The 13,437-nt window shown below is 46.4% G+C and overlaps 1 protein-coding gene across 1 annotated transcript in view; it reads right to left on the minus strand.

Moving 5' to 3' along the window:
- The window catches only part of NPAS2 (neuronal PAS domain protein 2), a 126,523-nt gene that overhangs the window by 28,957 nt on the left and 84,129 nt on the right, over nucleotides 1–13,437 (minus strand). The window contains exons 7-11 of the mRNA XM_006870770.1: nucleotides 11,369–11,487; nucleotides 9,925–10,007; nucleotides 9,189–9,295; nucleotides 6,623–6,770; nucleotides 4,184–4,268 (exon numbers count right to left, since the gene is read on the minus strand). Of these exons, the coding sequence (XP_006870832.1) occupies nucleotides 4,184–4,268; nucleotides 6,623–6,770; nucleotides 9,189–9,295; nucleotides 9,925–10,007; nucleotides 11,369–11,487 (542 nt within the window). The remainder of the gene's footprint in view (nucleotides 1–4,183; nucleotides 4,269–6,622; nucleotides 6,771–9,188; nucleotides 9,296–9,924; nucleotides 10,008–11,368; nucleotides 11,488–13,437) is intronic.

Raw genomic sequence — 13,437 nt, forward strand, 5'->3', positions numbered from 1 at the left:
TGGACCGCAAGGTTGGTTTGAACCACAGGTTGATGGTTCAAACTCACCAGCCGCTTCTTAGAAATCCTATGTAAGGTCACTATGAGTTGCAACCGACTTGACAGCACTTAACAACAAGAGCCTTTATTTCAAATAAAACCACCAATTTCCGACAAGCTAATTCTGAGTCACAGAGAACCCTATAGGGCCCAGTAGAATGCCCCTTGGGTTTCCAAGTCTGCACTCATAAAAGCAGATCGCCACATCTTTTCCCATGGAGCAGTTGGTGAGTTTGAACTGCTGACCTTTCAGTTAGCAGCTGAATCCTTAACCACTGTATCACCAGGACTCCTTTCACTTTAAAACACATTGCTAAAGTCTGATTTTTATGAGCAGCACTTCTGCAGGGCTATGGGGTTCCCACAAGACCAGAAACCTCAATCAACAATTTGCAATGGGAGGATAAACATTACGCCTGTCCTGCAGCCGTGATGTATGGGATGTCTAACATCTGCCTGTTAGCAGCTTCATTCAGCTCTCTGACATGCTACATGATGTATTATGTGACAGAGCTAGGTAATCAGCACTTCCATAAACACTGACAGGTAGGTGGGCTGTCTCCACACACCAGTGATGAATCACCATGGAGGGTGGCTCTGGGCAGTATATCAGCAGAAGTGGCTCTGCAGACACAGACCTGCTCTCTGAGCTTCAGAGGTAGTGGTTCCTGCCTCCCACCTCAGTCCTCCGTACTTGTGTTTGATCACAAGATGAACTGTTTCTTGACTTTTTTACAACAGTGGGCTTATACAGTATTTGTTCTTTAGTGATTGACTTATTTCGCTCAACATAATATCCTCCAGATTTTTCTACGTTAGAAAGCGTTTCATAGATTCGTCGTTACTCTTTAAGGTTGTGTAGGATCAGCACTGGACTGCGAACCACAAGGTCGACAGTTCAAACCCATCAGCTGTTCCTTGGAAACCCTATACAGGGTCTCTATGAGTTGGCGCCGACTTGACGGTACCCAACAACAGCAACAGCCCCAAGTATTCCATTGTGTGTATGTATCATAGTTTGTCCATACTTCCACTGATGGGCACTTAAGCTGTTCCCATCTTTTTGTTACTGTGAACAGTGCTGCGATGAACATGCATGCATGTGCACAGATCTATTTGTGAGCTCACTCTTACTTCTCTAGGACAAGGCTGGGGAAACTTTTTTCTGCCAAAATTTAAAAAAAACATTTGAGGGCCCCACAAAATTATCAACTTAAAACTTAGCATGTTATATTTGGTCAAACATTTAATTAACTCATCCCTAATGTGATGGTGGAGTCTTGGTGTAGTGCTGCAGCATAATGCACTGACCTACAAGGTCAGTTTGAACCTAAAGGCCAGTGGTTTAAACCCACCAGCTACTCCTCAGAAACCCTTTACAGGGTTGCTATGAATTGGAATTGACTCAATGGCCTTAGCAACAACAACGTGATGGCTGGGCCAGACCAAATCATTTCAAGGCCTTACAAGGGCTCCTGGACTCCTGGTGTGAAGCTGTGGATTAATGCGCTGTACTACAAAGTCAGTTTGAACTGCAATGTTGGCAGTTCAAGCTCATCAGCTGCTCCTTGGAAACCCTATATAGGGTCGCTATGGGTTGGAACCGACTTGACAGCACTTAACAACAACAACAACAACAACATAAGGACTCCTGATGTGGCACTGTAAAATAAAGCACTGAACTGCAAGGTCGGTTTGAACCACAAGGTCGGTGGTTCAAACTCAGGAGCCATTCCTTGGAAACCCTAAACAGGGTGACTATAAGTCAGAACCAACTCTAAGGTACTTAACAACAACATATGGCCCTCGGGCCAGACATTCTCCACGACTGCTCTAGGATATACTTGTATACCAAGTAGTAGGGTTATTGGATTATATGGTCTTTCTATTTCCAACTTTTTGAGGAAATGCCACACTGTTTTCCACTGTGGTCGTACCATTTTATAGTCTCACCAGCAGTGTAGGAGGGTCCCAGTCTCTCCACACCTTTGTCAGCAATTGTTTCATTAATTTTTTTTTAACTTTTCTACTAATACTGGAGTGAGATGATGATAACTCATCATCATTTGATTTGCAGTCTCTAAAGGACAATGGTGCGGTGCTGTGGGTTAATGAGCTGGACTGCGAAGTTGGTTTGAACAGCAAGGTCAGCAGTTCAAGCTCACCAGCTGCTTGTCAGAAACCCTATACAGGGTCGCTATGGGTCGGAAGTGACTCAGTGGCACTTAACAACAACTAACAACCGAGGCTAATGAAGGGGAACGTGATGGCTCCATACATAGCATTGGACTGAGAACCACGAGGTCTGGGGTTTGAGCCCACCAGCTGCTCCACCAGGAGAAAGAGGCTTTTTGCTCCCTTGAAAACTGAAGGGCTATACAGGTTGATATGAGTTGGAGCTGACTTGATGGCACACAACAACAACCATGTCCAATGAAAGCGCTCTGGTGGCATAGTGGATTATGTGTTGGGCTGCTACCCCCAAGGTCAGCAGTTTAAATCCACCAGCTGTTCTGTGGGAGAAAGATGGAGCTTTCTGTTCCTGTAAAGATTTACAGCCTCAGAAACCCTGTAACAGGGTCACTATGAGTTGGAACCGACTCCATGGCACATCACCACCAATGGCCAATGATCTCAAGCAGTTTTTCTTTTATTTGTTGGCTGCCTCGATGCCGTCTGTGGTCAAGTGTCTGCTCATGTCTTCTGGGTCTGACCCATTTCTGCTGTGCAAATCTCTGGCCAAAGGCTCCAGATTCTGGAACTTTAACCGTATTTCATCAAATCTAAAAGTGACTTTGTTTTTTCAGCAAAGATTAAAAAAAAAAAAAAATCCTGGTGGGGCAGTGGTTAAAAACTCAGCTGCTAGCTGAAAGGATGGTGGTTTGGCCCCACTGACTGCTTCACAAGAGAAAGGTGAGGGCACCCACTCCTGTCAAGGTCACAGACTTGGAAACCCTCTGGGGGCAATTCTGCTCTGCTCTGTGTGGTGCTGGAGCCAGAATCATCTCGATGATGGGGAGGGTGGTTTTGGTTTCAGGTTGTCTATTTGCTGTCATAGTCGGTGGTTCACGCTCACCAGCTGCTCCTTGAAAACCCTATACAGGGTTGCTATGGGTTGGAACCGACTCGATGGCACTTCACAACAACAACAACCATTTGTTGTCATTGTGTCTTAAACATGTCTAAAATTTTCTTTATTGTGGCAAATACATAAAACGTTTGCTATTTCAACATTTTTGCACGTAAAATCCAGTGACATGAACTATGTTCACTTGTGTTGTGTGACCATGGACACCATGCGTCTCCATCATCCTTAACAGCTTAATGTCTCCTACACAGGGAATGACTCAACGATGCACCCCTCCCCTCGTTTTTAAACACACCTCAAGAAATCCCCATTTCACAGATTAAAAATGACCTGTGAGGAATAGACCCCTGATCTACTTGCAGACAGTCCTCAAGGTTCCTTTAGACTGTCCAACATGCCAGGAGCAGAGATGGTGAGAAACCTGTCTGCAGGGAGCAGGTAACCAGGATAGGTTAGTGAGAGGGTAATGTTACACCTTTATGTAATATGGAGCTGGCTCTCACACAGACCGCAGACACAGAAGTATAAAGTATAACTCGTTACTGACAACACGGTGGGCTTCCCATATGACACTGAGTCATAGATGTGGTGGAACAGCAAACAGAGGACCAGTTCGTCTGAGTCATGGTGACTCCATGTGTGTCAGAGTAGAACTGTACTCCATAAGGCTTTCAATGACTGATATTTCAGAAGGAGATCACCAGACCTTTCTTCTGAGGTGCTTCTGGGTAGACTTGAACCCCCAACTTTTCCACTAGCTGCTGAGCATGTTACCCTTGCGTACCACCCAGGGACTTCAAGGGAAAACAGGGTTGCACACATTATTCCATGCCTCCATGGATGATGGGATCACCATCCAGCTCTTTATTTGTGAGATGATTAGAAAGCAGATTTACAGCCAAGCTTTGAGACCAGCTGCTGTTTGTAACCCAGCTCTGTGAGGTCTACATCCTGCACTAACCTCTCTGTGCCCTTCAGTTACAGAATGCCCTTTACCCATCAGCTCAGGAGGATCTGAGTCCTGGCACCGGGCCCCACCTGGCAGAGAGCATTGTACCTTTAGTGCTGAAGGGTGCACGGCCTCAGATGGGGGGTCTTCCAAAGCCAGCTCCTGCCTCCTTTCCACCCGGACATCCGCATAACTGAAACCAAGAGACCAGAGCTGGAGACAGCACATTGCAGAACAACCCCAAAACGACCTTGTAAGATATACTTTAGTTCTCCATAGAACATCCACTTCTAGAACAGTTAATACCAACCAAACTGGGGCTGCTAATGGTTTGAAGGAACGCTTTTAATTCCATGCCTAAATTCTACTGTCATGGTTTCTGATGTTACATTCAGAAAATGTCCCCTTTACTTCTCTGAGCTCCTCCCTCCTCTGAATCCTAATTGTCTTTACAAACATATTTCCATCTACAGGATAAGCTTCACCCTTTAAACAGTTAGAAACCTTTCATAATCCTGCTCAGTGATAATTGTGTATAGACAATAGTAGTACTGAACTTCTTGAGGAATGAATTTTCTCAGGTTTTCTCGGCAGTAAACCTAGAACTAGCCAGAACCAGACGGCTGATGAGTCTACAGACTTACTTTTTTAAACAGCACATGCCAGTCAGTTCTGGTGAGGGCTCCTATGTGGAGATGTGAGCCCCATGTGTGACCTTGGAGAAGAACACAGACCCTAGGCCTCCAGAATGCATGTTACCTGATATACCCATTCCCTCCACATTCTCTCTGAGATGTAGGATAGGAAGGAAGAGCAGGATCAATTGTAGGGTCAACAGAACAAGGTGTTGATAAGGCTCGACCTCCCTGTGGGGTCCGGGCCTAGGCGGCAGTGGACAGTATAAGGCCCAGGACATATAGGAGGGTGGGCTGGGGATTGAAGATCATGGCCCTAAAGAGGCCCATGAAGTGTGAACTGAACAACAAGGAAAGCAAACATCTCTCTCCCCGTTTGCTCAAGAACAGCGGCTTCCTCGTTGACAGTGTGTCTGTGCACTGTAGTTGTTAGCTGCCTTTGAGTTGGACCCTAACTCATGACAACCCCACGCACAACAGAATCCGACTGTGGTGAATCATCGTGTTTTCAGTGGCAGATTTTCAGAAGTAGATTGCCACACCCTTCTTCCTACTCCATCTTGGTCCAGGAGCTCTGCTGAAACCTCTTCAGCATCACAGCTTCCATAGGCGGGTTTCATGATGGAAGGTGAGAATGCTACCCATGAATCATCACTGTGCTGTGTTCTATATTTGTGTATATATCCACGGCCATCGAGTCGGTTCCGACTCATAGTGATCCTGTATAGGGGTTGAGGCTGTAACTCTTTCTCCCTCAGAGCAGCTGGTGGTTTGAACTGCTGACCTTGCTGTTAGCAGCCCAATGCCTAACCCACAGCGTCACCAGGACTCCTTGTGTATGCTTATATAGAATGTAAATGGATAAAATACAGTCCTCCTAACTTGTCTTTCTTTGCTCTTCCCAAGTACTCTTGTTGTGTGTCATTGAGGGATTCACACTCATAAGGACCCTGCATCTCTAATCCAGTTTAAAACTGACTGATGCCTAACATTTCTGTAGCCCTGAGAGAAACAACAGAAGGGGGTTTCTTCCTCTTTTACCTTTGGGAGCCATGGTGACTTGTGTAGGACAAGCATATGGAATTCTGGGATGGGAGGCCTCTTCTGGATCCCTGCTCAACACACCCTGAGCGAGGGCACCCCCAGGCCACCAGGAAGCCCTTCAGGAAGTCTCTCTGGGGGCAGCCTGGTTGCTTCCCCCACAAAGCCTCAATTGCCAGTGGGGATTTTTTTTTTTAAAGCATTAAAAATAAAGGGAAGTATGTGTTTGAGTTATTTGGAGGCAAAAATTTAATTTTCTTCTCAAAAAACAGCAACAAGAGAAGACTGGGGGATAGCTCGAGCAAAGGGAAAAATATGTAAGTAGGTCAGTGAAGCAGCAACTTAGTAATATCCTGGCAGCCTGGGAGAGTTCAAGAGGCTTTCAAAGAGGCTGGATTTAAAAACTCAAAGGAATTGTTAGCCTTGAGGGGACAGAGCTGGGAATGAGCTTGGCTAATGATTCTGTTACCTGGGGAGGATAGCCTGAGCCATACTTAAGAATTCAAGTCTAGTGCAGGGCAAAGGTGTACCTGCTGAAAACAGCGCCCAGGGCAATTAGTTTTAGCTGGCTGAATGATAACTCAGCACATGCCAGTCAGTTCTGGTGAGGGCTCCTATGTGGAGATGTGAGCCCCATGTGTGACCTTGGAGAAGAACTGCCATGGTGAATAAAACTGCTCATAGGTGCCCACTGTTCTCAAGTGGGGCCCAGAGCACGTGCCATCCCTGCCAACCCCTCTGCTGGAGGTTGACCCTCAGAAGCTGGGACTATGTGGTTGAGCTGCTGAAATGATGGGTCACCAGGGATCTCCCTCCCTCTACCCCCAACAGCCAGCCCCCAGCCCATGCCCACTCCCGGCCAATCTGGTACCTGACTACCGAGTGTGTGCACACAATGAACTCGGGCTTGGAGTTCCACTGATGGTAGGTGATGTAGTAGTGGGTCTGCAGCCATATCCACTGCTGCCCTTTGGTCAGAAACCGGTAACAACAGGACTTCCCTTTGCCAAACTGCATCACTGTTAGTAGAAAACGCATTCTGCATATGATAAATGTTAATGCAAAAACGGTCTTCTTCAAAAGTCACTGCTAGAATGCAATTTTAAAAGATAGAGTACACCGTGTTTTACGTGAATATCGGTATCAGGGTAATTAGCTATCGTAGAAATCATAGAGAAACAACTGGCATAATTGCGTTCCCAAATGCTTAGAAACTTAAAAAGATCTTCAAGTAAGGGCAGATGTGAGCATATTTTGAAGCTTAAGGTTTAATTAAAAAGAGGTCCAGATTTTCTTGGTGTTTCTCTTCCTCTTGCGGGTGGAACTGCAGTTGGAGCTGCTGGGAGCCGAGCCCAGAAAAAGAGCACCCAGACTCTGGAAAAATTGGACCTAAAATAGAACTGACAGCCAGCAACCTTTGGACTCATTCTGCGACTGTCAGCCAGCACTTTATACTTAGTCTGAACAGTTTTAAAATAAAGGAGGCTGGTACACATGCCTCCCTCCGCACCCAGTCCACTTAGCTGCAGGGTGCACAGCCTGGGACTTCTTCCTGGGATGTCCAGGATGAAATGGGTACTGAGGATTTATTACCTGGATAGGGCAGAAGGATGGGCTTTGGGTCCAAGGAAGTAGAAACATTTGAATTTTATTTCCAAAGTAAGAGCTCTAGTGCAATGGTGCAATGGTTAAGCACTCTGCTGTTAACTGAGAAGTAAGTGGTTCGAACCTACCCTGTGGCTCTGTGGAAGAAAGATCTGGCCATCGGTTTCTGTTAAGATTACAGTCTAGGAAAACCTATGGAGCAGTTCTACTCTGTCCTATGGGTCACCTGAGTCGGAATCAGCTGGACAGCACCTAATAACAATGTTCCCAGTGCCTGGCGTTGAGCATCATCTCTTTCTGCAAATAGTCAACAGTCATCATAAACAAAATGAGAAAAGGCATCACCGACTTGGAGAAGGAGGTACCTAGAGAGGAGAAAAGCCACGCAGGCTGAGGGCACTCAGTAGAGCAAGAATGTATAGCCTTGCCTCAATCGGACATTACACAAGAACCCAATCTGAAGTCCTTCTGATGCTGAACGGACTTTCCCACAACAGTCCCAGGTGCCAAAGGCTTAAAACAGTACCAGCTGCTGTGAAGCCGACTCCCACTCAGGATGGCCGCATGTGCGTCACAGCAGAACTGTACTTCACAGTTTTCAAAGGCTAATCCTTCAGAAGTAGATCACCAGGATGTTCTTCCAAGGCACCTCCAGGAAGGCAGTGATTCTCAAATTTTAATGTGCACACAAATCACATTTGTGGAGATTTTGTTAAAACGAATATTCAGATTCAGTAGGGGAGTGTGTGGGGGAGGGATGGGGGAAAGGAAAGGCGGCTTTGGGGGAAACGGTGTGGAGGTTCTATGTGTCTAACAAACTCTCCTTGATGTCTTAGCAGCTGGACCTGGGACCACAGTTTGAGGAGCATGGAGTTAAACGTTCAAAGATCAGTCTCAAATTGTAACAGCAGATCTTGATGGAACTCAAGCTTTCAATAAGCACAGCACAAAAGAGAAGGTTACAGTCGATCCTGAATCTATTACAATATGATATAATTTGTGTATCAGGATCCATAGGTCAGTGTAAGTACAAATGTCCCTGCTCAAAGTGAAGAGTCAGCACTGAGAACACACCCTGAAATGGCTCATGATTTATAATTCCCCCCTTGCTGCGTAAACACTACAAGTGTGTTTACAAGTGTTACAACTTACTACAAGTTTAAAAGTGTTACAACACCCCCTCTTCTGTGGCACAGAGCCTTCCCTGAGCCCCCAGCTGGGCTTTCAATTAGACTGTAAGCTCCTGTAAGGCAGGAAGCAGACCTGAGTCACCTGTATGTCTTACAGCTGTTGTGTGTGACCAGTGTAGGATTACCCAATTATCAAGGCTGTTGTTGTTACGTGCCATTGAGTTGGTTCCAACTCATAGCGACCCTGTATAGGGTTTCCAAGGCTATAAATCTTTGAGGGAGCGGAAGCTGGTGGGCTCGAATGGCCAACTTTGTGGTTCACAGTTCAGTGTTTATGGTACAGAGCCACTGTGTTGCCTCAGTGAAGAGTACAGCCTTGGAAACCCTACGGAGCAGTTCTACTCTACCATCCAGGGTCACTATGAGTCAGAATGACTTGACAACAGTAGATTTAACTTTATTTCAGGGCTACTGTGAAGGTGCTGGGATGGGGAGGAAGGCAGGGAATGCCAAGCCAAGTCCAGCCAACACAAGGCACAGGGGAAACCCAGATGGAGATGTCCCTCCACCACATGTTGGATCATTCCAGAGAAAGCCAAGCCCCTGTCTGGAAGGGTAGGAGCCGAGTGGCGGAGACAGAGCCCTGCTGTCCCTGCTCCTGGGGGTGAGGTCCCAGTGTGGGGGCATGCGTGCAGTACTCACAGTGCTGGTGGCATCTGGCCAGGAGCTCCAGGTCATCGATGTGGTAATAGTCATAGCCTGAAGTTCCCAGCACTTCGAAAGGCAGATAGCCTATGATGGGAGGAGCCCTGCAAGACGACACGGGGAAACGCTTAATCAGGCATGCGCAGTGCGCCCCTGGCGTGTGCAGCAACAAGCAGTGAGGCCTCGTTCCGCAAACACACAGGGAGGAAAACCCGTTGTGCAGTGATCAAAACAAGAGAGGCCATGTTTTTCAAAGTTCTCCAAAACTTGTGACAAGTATAAACTCTGTGTCTTTAGCATAACCGATCCCAGATAGTAACATCTTGATAGTACTGAATAGCTGAACACAACTATTGATTGGATCAGCCAAAACGCCAGCCAAAGACGTCGAAAAATAATAGGTGGAGAGGAGGGCATAAGGCTTCCAAAGAAAGACAATTTGGCTAACTGAACATCCTATCACATCTGAGCCCGCCTCCCCTGGAGCTAGAGAGTCTGAATGAAGACTGTGGAACATAAACCCCAGGGGCTGAGGCTTCTGCTCTTGAGGTGGTTGGACCCCCAAATACAGAGCTCCACAGTAGAGCTGAGGTGGTAAAGGGAAACCAGTTAGCTTGGCTGGGACAACCTTTCCTCCCACCAACGAGGCCTTCTTGACTCTTCTCTTCCTTCCCAAGGAGAACATGGCTCATGCAAAAGGACTCAGCTCAAGCATGTTTTTCTTGTCACAAACCTGTGATCCAGAAATAAAAATTTCCATTCCAAGCTATGCCTTGAAGTGAATTCCTCCAAAGGTTCTTCAACTATGCACATTTCCTGTATTAGAAGGAGAGAGAGAAAAAAAGAATGATGCTTGGGGTGCCAGATGCTCACCCTTCATTTGTTCAAGAGGAAAAGGTGGTGGGCACAGAAGTTAAAATCATTTAGAACAAGCCTCCAAGTTATGTTGGACTAAAGCGCATCATCTGTAGCTAATTTTGGGATTAGCGGATGCTAAATTTATTTCACAAGCTGGGGGAAAATATCTAGGAGCCAAAATGTCACACCACTCCCTTGCCATTATCTAGAAGTGCAGTAAGCATGTGGAAAATGGCTCTTCATCTGAATCTGAATTACTAACTTAATTCAACGTTTATGCCGTAGATGTTAATGCAATTGCAGATGAGCGAATAGACAGTCTCTCTGTTTCTTGACACCCAGTTCTCCTCCTCGCCTGCCCTGGATGGCATTAATGTGGGTGTGAACAGTAGGAAGACGCGCTGAGCTTCTTGCCGCTGGGACAATTTATGCTGGCTTCAAACAAAATAATTCATGGGAACACGGAGTTCAGGGGCAGCGATGTGTGGCTGTGTTAGGTACAGGAAGCAGACATCTTAGATGTTCAGTGATAGCTTCACTGTATTGTTATCCTTTCTAAGAAAGACAGTTAAGTAGAACGAAATGCACTGTAAGATAAGCACTGGACTGCTAACCACAAGGTTGGAGGTTCAAACCCATCAGCCAGCTGCTCCTCAGACACCCTATTGCTATGAGGTAGAACCGACTCGACAGCACTTAACAACAAGAACAAATGTGATTCCAGGAGCCCCAGTGGTGCAACGGTTAAGCACTCGGCTGCCAATGGAAATGTTGGTGGTTCAAACCCATGGCTCCACAAGAGAAAGCTCTGGAAATCTGCTTTTGTAAGGACTGTTGTTGTTGTGGGCTGTCAAGTAAGTTCTGACTCATAGTGACCCTGTGTAGGGTTTCCGAGGAGCAGCTGGTGGCTTTGAACTGATGACCTTGCAGCTCAAACTGACACTGCAGTCCAGCTCATTAACCTGCAGCACCACACCAGGACTCCTCTGTAAGGATTGTTGTTGTTGTTAAGTGCTGTCGAGTCGGTTCCGACCCATAGTGACCCTGTACAGGGTTTCTGAGACTGCAAATCTTTACAGGAGCAGAAAGCTTCATCTTTCTCCTGCGGAATAGCTGGTAGTTTCGAACTGCTGACCTTGAGGTTCACAGCCCGATTCGTAACCACTACACTACCAGATTACAGCCTAGAGAACCCTAAGGCCATTTTACCTGGGGTCATTATGAGTCGGAATTGACTTGACTGTACCAAGCAAAAACAACACATGTGACAACATTTTACTATCTCTGCATGATAAAGTCTCTCCTAGGCACTCACTTACCTTTAAAAACTGTGGTGTTGCCAGGCGAACAGTAGCGATGAAGCAGACCTCCTTTCCCAACGGCATCCGGCAAGGTCTGGAAAGGGTACTGTCAAAGCCGTTACAAGAGGGACTAGGCACTGGGACAGGAATGAGAGGAGACAAAGGTTAGTCCTGTCTGACAACAACAGCAAACCCCTACCCATCGCTTACACGAAGCCAGGCACTGCTTTCAGTACGCTGTGCATATTAACTCGTTTACTCCCTGTGAAGTAAGGGTTACTATCATGCCCATTGCACAGCTGTACAAACTGAGACACACAGAAGTTAAGTAACTTGCACAAAGTCAACAGCTAGCTAGTGGCAGAATTGGGATTTGAGTTCATGCTTGTTAATATGCACTATATTCTCTCATTAAATGCCTACATTTAAACCCTATCTGGTAGTATTATTCATATCCCCATTGTATGGATACAGAAACCGAGCCACAGAGAGATGAAGTGACTTGCACAGGGTCAACAGTTAGCGTGTGGCAATTTAGATCACTGTGTTGGGAGAAAATAGCCTGCAAAATGAGAGGGCAGTCTCTTCTTTGTTGTTGTTAAGTGCCATGGAGTCAGTTCCAACTCATATTGACCCTGTACAGGGTTTCCGAGGCTGTAAATCTTCATGGGAGTAGAAAGCCTCATCTTTCTCCCGTGGAACAGCTGCTAGTTTCAAACTGCTGACCTTGTGGTTCACAGCCCAATTCGTAACCACTACACTACCAGAGCTCCATTTTGCATTAAGGACCCAAATACTCATTCCAACCGCCGCTTAAAGGGTGGATTTCTGAGTCAGATGGTTTTTATGATTCTGATGGGTCTCAGGGGTAGCAGTGATGTCTTGGCTGGAGCTCTCTTACCTTTCCTTGGGCCAGGCTCAGCACACCCGGGATTCAGAGCTACTGCCCTGACACTCCTCCTAGGAACCCGAGCTGCTGAGGGTTCTCCATATGGACCATTAGGATTTAGGGTCATGCACAGAGGTACACTGTGGATCTCCTCGTGTGGAGCTGTAGGATAAAGCACTGGACCCCAAGGTCAGTTTGAATCATAAGGTTGGTGATTCAAACCTACCAGCGGCTCCTCAGAAACCCTATACAGTGTCGCTATGAGTTGGAACCGACTTGACAGCATTTAACAATGACAGTGGTGTACAATGCCCACTACATACTCCATAGATCTGTATCACTGCACAGATGACAAAGCCCATTTCCATCTGTCATCTTGTTTATTCTGACAAACCTGACATTCCTTGCCTCATTTTACAGATGAGGAAACTGAGGCCCAGAAATGTTATGTAGTAAGCCAAATCACTCCAAGTATAAATAACAGAGCAGGGACTCTACCCAAATATCTGACTTCAAGTTAAGGTGGTCTAACAGGGATGGGAGGGAAGTTGTTCTAGGTCCCTACCCGACCCCATGCTGACGCCCACCCCCCAGGCCTCCCGGGAGGTATGGTCAAGTAGTGGGCACCTTCCCTGGGACCTGCCTTCAGGGTGACTGTGGAGAATAGATTTCCCCTGTGGGCCAGAGGAAAATTCTGTCTTTTTAGGTGGAGTTTGCTAAGTGGGAAGAAGAGACCTATGAACCACGAGAACAGTCAACTCACCATGAACATGGAATAATTGTCTACATACATGAGAACCCTCTGGGGATTTCACATGGCCACCCAAGCCCCACCCAGACCCACAAATTCAGAATCTTTGGGGGTGAGGTCCAGACATTGGCATTTCCCCCCTATTTAAAATAAGTAATTTATTTTTGTTGTTGTTGAGAATATATACCAAATGTCCAATTTTTATGAGTACAATTCAGCGACACTGATCATGCTTTCTTTGAGTTGTGCTAATCTTCTCACCAAGGAGCTCTGGTAGCATAGTGGTTACAAATCGGGCTGTAACCTCAAAGTCAGCAGTTCGAAACTATCAGTCGCTCCGCGGGAGAAAGATAAAGTTTTCTGCACCCGTAAAGATATACAGCCTTGGAATCACTATGAGTGGGAACAGACTCCACCTTGGAATCACTATGAGTGGGAACAGACTCC

This window comes from Chrysochloris asiatica, unplaced genomic scaffold (genome assembly GCF_000296735.1).
Source record: "Chrysochloris asiatica unplaced genomic scaffold, ChrAsi1.0 scaffold00150, whole genome shotgun sequence".
Taxonomy (NCBI): Eukaryota; Metazoa; Chordata; class Mammalia; order Afrosoricida; family Chrysochloridae; genus Chrysochloris; species Chrysochloris asiatica.